Raw genomic sequence first — 12,564 nt, 5'->3', positions numbered from 1 at the left:
GCCACTGCACAGATGTCATCCTGGAACCTTCTCTCACTGCTCTGTTATGTTGCCTCTTCCATTTCCTGAATCCCATTTTTCTCTCGGTTCAAGCCCTCATTTTGCTTCAACACATTTTCTAGATAGTTCCAAAGAAAGAGAACATGGGAGAAATATTTTCTGAGTGCATGCATTACTTAAAAGGCCTTTCATTTACTCTCAACACTTGATTGATAAATTGGGCACAGACGTGTAGATTGGAAATATTTCACTCTCAGGATTTTGAAGATGTTACTCCTTGTCTCCCAGTATTGCTGTTGAAAAAAATCAGATTCTTATTTCTTCATAAATAACCCATTTTTAAAAATCATAGCAAATTTTTTAAGTTCTTCCAATATGCCAAACACTGCTCTAACCATTCTGCATTATTTAACATTCACATCACATCTCTGTCTTGAACGGGGAGGAGACTGAGACATGGAGAGGTTAAGTAACATGGAAGTAGGGGTGGGCTGTTGACTGGATGCTTTACTATTAAAGGACATGGGGACTGACCATTTAACTGGGGGCCTCCAAATGTGAGCATCTGCTCTCCTCTCTGGAGGTCATCCTCCTGCCTGCCACTGTTCTCAGAACAAAATACAAGTCTGGAGGAATCCTCTGGTTAGGTATGCAGACTCTCAATTATCCCTGATTCTCAGCTAGTACCTCATAGTTTCTAGTGTCCTTGAGTCCTGCATCTCTACCACTCAGTTTCTCCAGAAAACATCCTTCTATTTTCCTACATGGAGAGGACAGTTTGCAGAAATGGTGAATGTGGAGCTAGCTCTACACACAGACATGTAAGCAATCTTTTGGCCTTAGCCTTGCTTTCAGCCTCAGCACCATCTAATACTTCCAAGTCCAAACCTTTCGTGGATTCTACAGGACATACTGACTTCTTTTCTCATGTGTCCCTCTCAGTAGATATTCTAAGTTGTAGCTCATGCGGCCCTGGTCAGTGAGTTACCATTAACACAATGGTTTACATTTTTTAAAATTATGAAATATAAACATACAGGAAGTAATAGGAAATAAGATAACAATGTATTTACCACTCAGCTTTATCAATGATCCGAAGCAAATATTTCAAAATAAATAAAAATGCATCATATATATGGTTGGTAACTCCTGTTTATCCCTTCTTGTGCTCATTTCATCCCTCCCTAACAGTTACCAGCATTCTAAATTGGCATCTATTCTTGCCATTATACTAAACTATTTATTATACTATTGCTACAAATGTATATATCTATAAATAACATAGTTTTATACTTATACACTTTATTAAAATGATATGCATAGTCTTGTGCTTTTGAGATATATTCATGTTGATTTATATAGTTCATTTTCATTTATTTTTGCTTCTATATAGTGTTCAATTGTGTGACTTAACAGTGAATTTAGCCATTCTGTGTCAATAGATACAATTTTTTGCTCTTACAACAGACGTGGTGAATATTCTTGCACATCTCTCAGTATGCTTGTATAAGAATTTCTCTGTATGGTTTCCATAAGTACACCAAGATACTGGTCTTCTCAGTCCTTAGGGTAGCAACAGGAAGACCTAGAGTCAGCAGAGCCCCTGAGCTAGTATCTTTTGGCCATGAACAATTTTATTTTTCCCCAGTGGCACAGGAAAAAAAAATCATTATTTCTATGTAGGATTGCTGAACTAAGGAGATACACATTTTCACATTTAATAGATATTGCCAAATTGTTCTCCAAAGTAGTTGTACCAGTTTACGCTCTCATCAATGTAAAGTTCTATTTTTACTAAAACAAGGTACTGTAGTGATGGTTGAGAACATGGGCTTTAGTGTTGGACTCTGTGAGTTTGAGCCTGACTCCGCCTGCAAGCTGTGTGATCGTGGGCAGGTTTCTTGGACTTTGCCTTAGCTTTTTTTATATGTCAGAGGATTAGTGGACCATATGCTCTCTGTGACAACTACATAGCCACTTAACCTCTCCGACTCAATTTCTCCAAATGAACATTAGGAATAGTAAACCTACCTACTTCCTGAGAATGTGGCAAGGAATAATCGACCAAATAGGCAATAAGTAAACAATGGGTTGAGTTGCGTTCCAATAAAACGTTATTTACAAAAATAGGTGGCAGACTGAATTTGGCCCATGGGCTGTAGTTTGCCAACCTTACTCTAGAAAAATCATTCAGGGCAAATATTATACAAGAAATTACTAAATGGTGTATGTATCATATAATATATAAATTTGTGTATATAAGTATGTATTTAACACATTGTTAATATGTAAACATGTAATATTATAATATGTAATATAAATTTATTTATTTTTCTTGCTAATCCCAGAGAAATTAGCTACCCTCATTCTTTTAAAAGCTATTGTTTCCTCCTGTATACATTACTTATTCAATCAGCAAATTTACCTCCATACAGAAGGTAAATTTACCTCCATATACTTCAGTAATTTTGAGTTTACTGCATAACTTGTTCTATTTATAGATAGCCAAATTTTTTTTAAGTTCTGCTTTTGGTCTTTTCTTCCTTAACCTAACACTCTACTCTCTGAAGCAACATATTTATTATATACCTAGCGTCTGCTGACATGATAACCTTTGTCTTAAGTTCACATCTCCTACCCTCCTTGCCCAGGACAAACAATTCTTATTCTCATAGGAATCTCCTATATGACACTGTCTCAAGCTGATTTGCATTCCATCAATCAGATGTTGTCTACTTTTTAAGTTAGTCACTTTGCTAGGTACTGAAGACGCAGATGTGAACCAGTTTCTCTGAAAATAGGGCATCCAAAACAGAGCCTAGATGTGGCCTGGCTCACTGGGGGGGTCCCATGGGATGACTCTCTTTCTCTCAGTCTGTGCACTATGCTTTTAGTGATAGAACTTGACGTTATGCTGCCTTTTTGCCTTTACTTTCATCCCCCAAACCAAGGCTCTTATTATTTCAAAGTAAGTTTGGCAGATATTAGGCCCCATATTTTCTTCAAATGAGAATACTAGGCTCAGAGTGGTAAGAAACCTACCCAAAGGCAGAACTGAAAATTAAATCCAGATTTTACAACTTCCCACTCCAGGATTCTTTCTAATATTTCATGCTTCCTCCATACCCAAAACACATTGTCCTAGCAAAACTTTATATGATTCCAAAACAGTCTCTACCAGTGAAACACTAATGAAGAATTGACCACATGGAAAAGACAATAGGGCTTAAAGTACAACCTCTCTCTGACAGATGTCCAAAGGCATGTAAAATTCATGCCTTTGGAATAGGTACATGTCTTCCTACGTTTGGACAAGCCACTCTCCTTCCTGGTAAAGGTGTTAGAGCTAAAATGATAGCACACAGCAGTTTGGGTCCCAAGGCAAATGCCTCACAGCCACGGCCTACTTGCCAGGTTAGTGAAAGGTCTCTTGGCCTAGACCCTAGACCTGGGGTGGGCTTCGTCCTGCACATACCAGGGGCCACAAATAGTAATAAGAATAATCCTGTTAAAATAGACTAATAACAGACATTTATTGAAAGTTTATTGTGTGCCAGGCACTGAATTATTTAGTATATTATTTAATCCTCAGAACATTCTTACAAGGTAAGTACCAGTTTAATGTTCATTTGGATATATAGAGTCAGAAAGGTTGAGTAACTTGCCTTCAGTCAGCTAGTAGACAATAGAGAAGGGCTGTAAAGAAGTGCTTTTAACCACTGTGCTATACTTGCCAACTTGTCCAAAACCGTGAACATTATCCTTTCTAGTCCCAAATTTATTTTACTGCTTCAGGGGTTTGAAAATTTAGAAAATCCCACAGAAATACAAACTACCGTCAGAGAATACTATAAACACCTGTACGCAAATAAACTAGAAAATCTAGAAGAAATGGATAAATTCCTCGACACATACACCCTCCCAAGACTAAACCAGGAAGAAGTTGAATCTCTGAATAGACCAATAACAGGCTCTGAAATTGAGGCAATAATCAATAGCTTACCAACCAAAAAAAGTCCAGGACCAGATGGATTCACAGCCGAATTCTACCAGAGGTACAAGGAGGAGCTGGTACCATTCCTTCTGAAACTATTCCAATCAATAGAAAAAGAGAGAATCCTCCCTAACTCATTTTATGAGGCCAGCATCATCCTGATACCAAAGCCGGGCAGAGACACAACAAAAAAAGAGAATTTTAGACCAATATCCCTAATGAACATCGATGCAAAAATCCTCAGTAAAATACTGGCAAACCGAATCCAGCAGCACATCAAAAAGCTTATCCACCATGATCAAGTGGGCTTCATCCCTGGGATGCAAGGCTGGTTCAACATACACAAATAAATAAACATAATCCAGCATATAAACAGAACCAATGACAAAAACCACATGATTATCTCAATAGATGCAGAAAAGGCCTTTGACAAAATTCAACAACGCTTCCTGCTAAAAACTCTCAATAAATTAGGTATTGATGGGACATATCTCAAAATAATAAGAGCTATCTATGACAAACCCACAGCCAATATCATACTGGATGGGCAAAAACTGGAAGCATTCCCTTTGAAAACTGGCACAAAACAGGGATGCCGTCTCTCACCACTCCTATTCAACGTAGTGTTGGAAGTTCTGGCCAGGGCAATCAGGCAGGAGAAGGAAATAAAGGGTATTTAATTAAGGAAAAGAGGAAGTCAAATTGTCCCTGTTTGCAGATGACATGATTGTATATCTAGAAAACCCCATCATCTCAGCCCAAAATCTCCTTAAGCTGATAAGCAACTTCAGAAAAGTCTCAGGATACAAAATCAATGTGCAAAAATCACAAGCATTCTTATACACCAATAACAGACAAACAGAGAGCCAAATCATGAGTGAACTCCCATTCACAATTGCTTCAAAGAGAATAAAATACCTAGGAATCCAACTTATAAGGGATGTGAAGGACTTCTTCAAGGAGAACTACAAACCACTGCTCAATGAAATAAAAGAGGATACAAACAAATAGAAGAACATTCCATGCTCATGGATAGGAAGAATCAATATCGTGAAAATGGCCATACTGCCCAAGGTAATTTACAGATTCAGTGCCATCCCCATCAAGCTACCAATGACTTTCTTCACAGAATTGGAAAAAACTGCTTTAAAGTTCATATGGAACCAAAAAAGAGCCAGCATTGCCAAGTCAATCCTAAACCAAAAGAACAAAGCTGGAGGCATCACACTACCTGACTTCAAACTATACTACAAGGCTACAGTAACCAAAACAGCATGGTACTGTACCAAAACAGAGATATAGACCAATGGAACAGAACAGAGCCCTCAGAAATAATGCCACATATCTACAACTATCTGATCTTTGACAAACCTGACAAAAACAAGAAACGGGGAAAGGATTCCCTATTTAATAAATGGTGCTGGGAAAACTGGCTAGCCATATGTAGAAAGCTGAAACTGGATCCCTTCCTTACACCTTATACAAAAATTAATTCAAGATGGATTAAAGACTTAAATGTTAGACCTAAAACCATAAAAACCCTAGAAGAAAACCTAGGCAATACCATTCAGGACATTGGCATGGGCAAGGACTTCATGTCTAAAACACCAAAAGCAATGGCAACAAAAGCCAAAATTGACAAATGGGATCTAATTAAACTAAAGAGCTTCTGCACAGCAAAAGAAACTACCATCAGAGTGAACAAGCAACCTACAGAATGGGAGAAAATTTTTGCAATCTACTCATCTGACAAAGGGCTAATAACCAGAATTTACAATGAACTCAAACAAGTTTACAAGAAAAAAACAAACAACCCCATCAACAAGTGGGCAAAGGATATGAACAGACACTTCTCAAAAGAAGACATTTATGCAGCCAAAAGACACATGAAAAAATGCTCATCATCACTGGCCATCAGAGAAATGCAAATCAAAACCACAATGAGATACCATCTCACACCAGTTAGAATGGTGATCATTAAAAAGTCAGGAAACAACAGGTCCTGGAGAGGATGTGGAGAAATAGGAACACTTTTACACTGTTGGTAGGACTGTAAACTAGTTCAACCATTGTGGAAGTCAGTGTGGCGATTCCTCAGGGATCTAGAACTAGAAATACCATTTGACCCAGCCATCCCATTACTGGATATATACCCAAAGGATTATAGATCATGCTGCTATAAAGACACATGCACATGTATGTTTATTGCAGCACTAGTCACAATAACAAAGACTTGGAACCAACCCAAATGTCCAACAATGATAGACTGGATTAAGAAAATGTGGCACATATACACCATGGAATACTATGCAGCCATAAAAAAGGATGAGTTCATGTCCTTTGTAGGGACATGGATGAAGCTGGAAACCATCATTCTCAGCAAACTATGGCAAGGACAAAAAACCAAACACTACATGTTCTCACTCATAGGTGGGAACTGAACAATGAGAACACATGGACACGGGAAGGGGAACATCACACACCAGGGCCTGTTGTGGGGTGGGGGGTAGTGGGGAGGGATAGCATTAGGAGATATACCTAATGCTAAATGACGAGTTAATGGGTGCAGCACACCAACATGGCACATGTATACATATGTAACAAACCTGCACGTTGTGCACATGTACCCTAAAACTTAAAGTATAGTAAAAAATAAAATAAAAATAAATAAATAAATAAAATCCCCCTACTCTAGGTGGATCAAAGAAAAAAACATTTATCTGGTCCCAAAATTCAAAGCTTCACAAAAGTCTTTATATTCCTGATATTCTAGAAAATATTTATATACAACATCTTCATGTTTGAATAATCTTTTAAAATATTTCCATTTTGTGTATATATCTATAACTACATAGATGAGCCATTTCTAAATGCATTTACCTTCTAGTTATTGGTCTTACTACTGCACTGAAATTTTCCTTGACAAGTCACAAATGGCCTTATAATTAGTAAATGAATGGTCAGTTTTCCATCTTTATTTGATATACCTGCAGCAGGAGACTGTTAAATAATTCCTTATTTAAATTTTTATTTCCTTCTTCATAATGTCTTCCTTTTTCACAGGTTTATCACATAGAAAAACAGTCTTTTGGAAACTGTACAGTGCTATTAAAATATCCAAATTATTATGGCTATTGGGAGGCTAGAATGAGATCTATATGAAAAGTTGAAGAAAAATTTTAGTACCTGTAAACATACATGCTGTTTTTTTTCTTGTGAAATGAAAATATTCTTGTCAACTAAGTATTTCTTATTTTCAAGCATGGTTCTTGACTTAGACACATGCAGTCCCTTCCAGAAGCCAGTGGTTTAGGCTTGTGGCCATGTTTCATGGGCTAGGAATGTCCAGGCAGCCGGAGTAATCTCTGTTGTTCTCTTCTAGGTATTTACCTTGCTGTGGATTGCTGACTGGATGGTCCATCACTTCTGGAGGAAAGGAAAGGACCCGGATAGTTTCTCCATCCCCTACCTAACAGCATTGGGTGATCTGCTTGGGACAGCTCTGTTAGCCTTAAGTTTTCATTTTCTTTGGCTTATTGGAGATCGAGATGGAGATGTTGGAGACTAATAAATTCTACAAACTGCTCTCAAGTTACCAAGGAAGAAAATACACGACAACCACTTATGGCTCTTTTTCAAAACTCAAATCAGTAGTTTGACTTTTGCCAGGGTAATCTTCAGTTGGCCCTGATTCAATTAAATGGCCTTAATTTATTTTTAAGGAATTTGTGTCAAAACCAGAATGAAGAGTATTCGTGCTGCTTTTCATAGAATAAATGATAATTTGACATAGACATAGATATAAGTTCCAGCTCTGAAATTAATTAGGAAAGAATATAGGATGTTTACAGTGAATAATTTTAAAACCACAAACATAGCAGAAATGTACTTGATTATTAAATTTGTAATGCAGGATTAGAAGCAGCAGAGCTCTAGTTTAGCCTTTCTTGTCTCACAGATGTGCTGTATCCCAGGCATACTATAAAACGAAGGGTGCCCAACCAAGCTTTGAATCGTATTAACAATGCCCACCTCTATGCTAGCTGAGGATAAATTTACCAATTGCTCATATTTGAACTGACCTAAATATGTTTTGCTGAGCATAAGATAAACTCACTTTTACCTCCATCTAAAATTATCCTGTTCCAATGCCAATTCAATTTCAGCTCTGCAAGTTCTTGTCAGGCTAACCTTTAAACATTGAGTGATCTTGAGAGATTGTTAATGAAAGCAGTGAGTCATTTTTTGATGATTGATTTGTTGGAAAAATGTTGATGTGTTTTAAAAAATGTAATCTTCAAAAACAGAATATAACCTGAGATGCATTTGTAGAGACAAGACGGTACGAGAATGTGTGTGTGTGTGAGTGTGTGTGTGTGTGTGTGTGAGAGAGAGAGAGAGACTTTTGATGAAGAACTAAATCTTGGATTGCTGATAGCAAAGATCATAGTGCTGTTGGAATATCAGCAATATAAACACATTTTATTGACATGTTTTTGTCATTGGGTCCAAAAATTTTGCTGCTGACCAGAATTTACTATTTGTTACCTATATTCTTTTTTTTTTTTTTTTTTGAGACAGAGTCTTGCTCTGTCACCCAGGCTGGAATGCAGTGGTGTGATCTCGGCTCACTGCTACCTCCGCCTCCTGGATTCAAGTGATTCTCCTGCCTCAGCCTCCCGAGTAGCTGGGATTACAGGAATGCGCCACAACGCCCAGCTAATTTGTTACCTACACTCTAATTAATAATTTCTTATTTTAAAAAGTAGTACTATTTAATATAATCAAGATAGGAGATTTAAAATGAGCAAGTGATTCATTTGCTCTTTTAAAGAAGCCTGTTGACTTACGCTTTTTAAAAAAGAAGTTGGTGGGTTACCTCAATTATTGTTCATGCTTAAACATATCCATTTGTACAGGCTTATTTCTACATGGGACCCAATCATATATACTATATTTCTCAAATAATTTTTCTAAAACTCTGGCCTATATTCTAAACACTTGACCAACACCTTAGTTATTGAATAGGTAACCATTTTTACATTTTTTTTTTTTTTATTATACTTTAAGTTTTAGGGTACATGTGCACATTGTGCAGGTTAGTTACATATGTATACATGTGCCATTCTGGTGCACTGCACCCACTAACTCGTCATCTAGCATTAGGTATATCTCCCAATGCTATCCCTCCCCCCTCCCCCAACCCCACAACATTCCCCAGAGTGTGATATTCCCCTTCCTGTGTCCATGTGATCTCATTGTTCAATTCCCACCTATGAGTGAGAATATGCAGTGTTTGGTTTTTTGTTCTTGCGATAGTTTACTGAGAATGATGGTTTCCAATTTCATCCATGTCCCTACAAAGGACATGAACTCATCATTTTTTATGGCTGCATAGTATTCCATGGTGTATATGTGCCACATTTTCTTAATCCAGTCTATTATTGTTGGACATTTGGGTTGGTTCCAAGTCTTTGCTATTGTGAATAGGTAACCATTTTTAAAGCACATGTGGTTCATTTTTTAAAATTCAATCTCTCAAGACCGTTAGATATTTAATAATTTAAGCTGATAAGGGTATCAAAATGCACATTAACTTTGATCATCATGATTTAAGTTGCAACTTTGTGTTATTATATAAATATTAGGTTGTTTATAAATATATTGCAGAAAGTATTCTTGTTAAGCTCTTTTAAGTGAGGGGACTGTGGTTTAGAGTTATATATTTTTGCTTATTTTTAAACTTCAATTATTCCATTCTTCTGCCTTATAATAAAACTTTTAAGGCAGAGAAGTGAACTAATTATAGAATTTCTCCTTTGGAGAGTTATAATGTTACATAGTGAACATTCTTATAAAAGAAAGAATAAGTTTAAGTTGATGAATATTTAGCTGCAAAGATTTTTTACTTAAAAAAATCCATGAATATCTTTGATTTTATTATAAAGCATTTGTAAATTATTTGCATTTGAGCTGTAAGATTCATAAACATTTACATTTCCCAATGATTTCTATTTTGATTTTTAAAAAATATACAGGGCAAGCTACATTTTTAAAGCATTAATCAACAACTTTATTATATTACACATTCCAGTGCACAAACACACAATATCATTTAATACTCACAGTAGTACCTGTGAAATATATCAGATGGATATTCCTATCTCTATTTTACAGCAGAGGAAACCGAAATTCAGAGAACTTACATTTCTAAGGTTGTACAGCTGCAAAATGACCAAATTGTGAAGTCCCTAACATCCAGGTTTTCATAATGCCAGTACTCTTTCTATGACATGTTTATGACCCTCCAAATGTACCAAAACTACCTAACTAATTCACCGAGAGGAAGCCAACTGCAAAAATAGGATTTTTAAAAGTACAATAGAGTATTACTACATTTTATCGATTTCAGACAAAGAAACCTCCGTTTATTATATCCTGATGGTGAGTATTGCCAGCTCTAAATTATTCATATTTCTAAGACCAAGGAAAATATAGGTAAATGAAAATTTTGAAATAAAGAACAATGCCTTAATTTGTAAAATCTATCATTGCTACCACCCTGCCCAGGTCTGGCCATTTGCCATAAATGCTGGTAAATAAATACAATGACTGATAGAGTTCTGTCTCCTTTCTCTTTTGCTACCCAACCTTGGTTAGAGCAACCAAATGTCTAAAAGGCATGTAATAGGAGAAAAAAATAAAAACATTAGTTACCAATTCGCCGATTATAAAAGGGATGTAGATTCCTTTAAATTATTACTGACCTTTTGAAAGCCTTCACGTAAGTATGCAACAGATAAAATGACTCATTTACCCACAACAATCATCTATTATCAGTCTTAAGTAATGTGAATTCACTGTTATTTCTTTTTATACAACATAAAAACTTCTGCTTTCCAAACTTCTTCCTTTTCACTAATTTATCAGCCACTTTATTTATACACAGATAACACTTTTAGAAACATTTTTCTTTCTTGTCCATTTTTTTCTTTCAAAAATAAAGTTTCTTAGAACCTGATAAAATGGAAACTTATGGTAATATGTGTTCTGGTAGGTGTCCAAAAATTCCACACCATAGACTATCAATGATGTAGCCAAATAAAGGCCATTCAAAAAAATCAGTAATTGGGATTCCTTGCTTTATATCTATGGTATAGTGTACCCATTTATAATGGGGTTCTGCCATCTTCGAATTGTTTTAAACTTAAATAAAGAATAAAATTTAAGAAATAATTATCCAGTCTTGTTATGCTTACTTCTTGATGAACTAGAGAACATCAAGCCAGTGTGGAAATCTCCCAGAAGAGACTGGGGTAATTTATGTATACATATGATATTTATGAATTATAATAAATTGGGCTTTGACCATATCTAGACCTCTAATGCATTGCTTTACTACTTTTTGACTGTCAAATACTCTCCTCATTTCTTCACTCCTCTCATTATCCAGCTTACATTGCTTGGTTCATCAGTCCATACATCTGCAACTGCCTCTCTCATGCTGGCAGGACAGAATACAAACTCTGGATAAAGACAGCTCTCTTTGTTTTGCCTGTACCTGAGTGCTCAATATGGCTCATGAAAAACACACAACTCCTCTGACAGATCTTTAAATTTATAACCTCAGACATCAAGTTAACCCCCAACTGCCCAGCAACCTACTCTGTTTCTCTAATGACTTTACTTTCTGAGAGACAGGTCTTTGTCCCCAGCACTTTACTGAAAGCAAACTTGTTGTCAACCTAAATAGTAAACAGAGAGAAGGTTTCTAAAAGAAAATGATATTCAGGAACAGGCATTGCAATGGGAATACACATGCCACAGTGTTCCCACTGCATATGAACTACCTGCATATTCAAGGAGGTAAAGGAAGGAGGAGGTTTTTAAAGAAGGATTACGAATTATTTTGAGATAATTATCCTTGGCTACAAGGATCGATAGCAAGCATGATGCCAGTCTGAGGTTGAACAGGTGTTTGCTGGGCAGATATTCTCACAGAAGTATTTTTTGTGTGTAAGGTTGGGGGCCATTGTACAAGGTTGTGGTTTTTGCAGAGTCTTTTGTGATGGTTTTTGTTACTGGGTATTTATGCATGAGAAATCTTTCTTCATGGACTTCTCTGGCTCTATTTGTCAGAGTTTTATTAACACAAGTGACTCCATTATGTTTCTGACAAGTTTCACATTTCCCCCTTTTGATCAAGATATTTCTCCAAAAGCATCACTGACCAATCATCCTGTATTCAGGTGTTGATAGCTCCTGATGCCAGGATGGGCCCGTCCTGGGTTGCTGATCTGGTCCTATGTTAGAGAAAGTGAATGGTGGCTAGGAGTCCGTGTCAAAACCCTATTATCCACGTTTGAGCAACAAGGGAGGTTTGAAGGGAGTGGATCTCAGGCTAAGTCTACCTGGAGTCCATTATTAAGTTCAATTTTTTTCTGTTCCATAGTCGTTTGCTGTTATCTCAAAGTGCTGGGCCAGCATTGTTCTGTTAGGAGTTCTACTTCTGCAAAAATTTAACAAGTAATAGTGCAAACTTTAAAAAGGAAATAATAGTAATATGAAAA

The 12,564-nt window shown here is 36.5% G+C and overlaps 1 protein-coding gene across 7 annotated transcripts in view; it reads left to right on the top strand.

Annotated features, from left to right (window-relative positions):
- The window catches only part of SLC41A2 (solute carrier family 41 member 2), a 158,735-nt gene extending 147,504 nt beyond the window's left edge, over positions 1 to 11,231 (top strand). For 5 of the 7 annotated variants that reach the window (XM_055357871.2, XM_063694270.1, XM_063694269.1 and 2 more), the window contains one exon: positions 7,377 to 8,308. In XM_055357871.2, coding sequence (XP_055213846.1) covers positions 7,377 to 7,562 — 186 coding nt within the window. In that variant the 3' untranslated portion in view covers positions 7,563 to 8,308. Of the gene's footprint in view, positions 1 to 7,376 lie in introns of all 7 variants that reach the window. The other 2 variants (XM_031001147.3, XM_055357873.2) reach the window with 2 other exon arrangements.
- The last annotated feature ends 1,333 nt before the right edge of the window (positions 11,232 to 12,564 follow it).

This window comes from Gorilla gorilla, chromosome 10 (genome assembly GCF_029281585.2).
Source record: "Gorilla gorilla gorilla isolate KB3781 chromosome 10, NHGRI_mGorGor1-v2.1_pri, whole genome shotgun sequence".
In the NCBI taxonomy this organism is placed as follows: domain Eukaryota; kingdom Metazoa; phylum Chordata; class Mammalia; order Primates; family Hominidae; genus Gorilla; species Gorilla gorilla.
The sequence above is the reverse complement of the archived record's forward strand: the minus strand, read 5'-3'. Positions and strand labels throughout refer to the sequence as shown.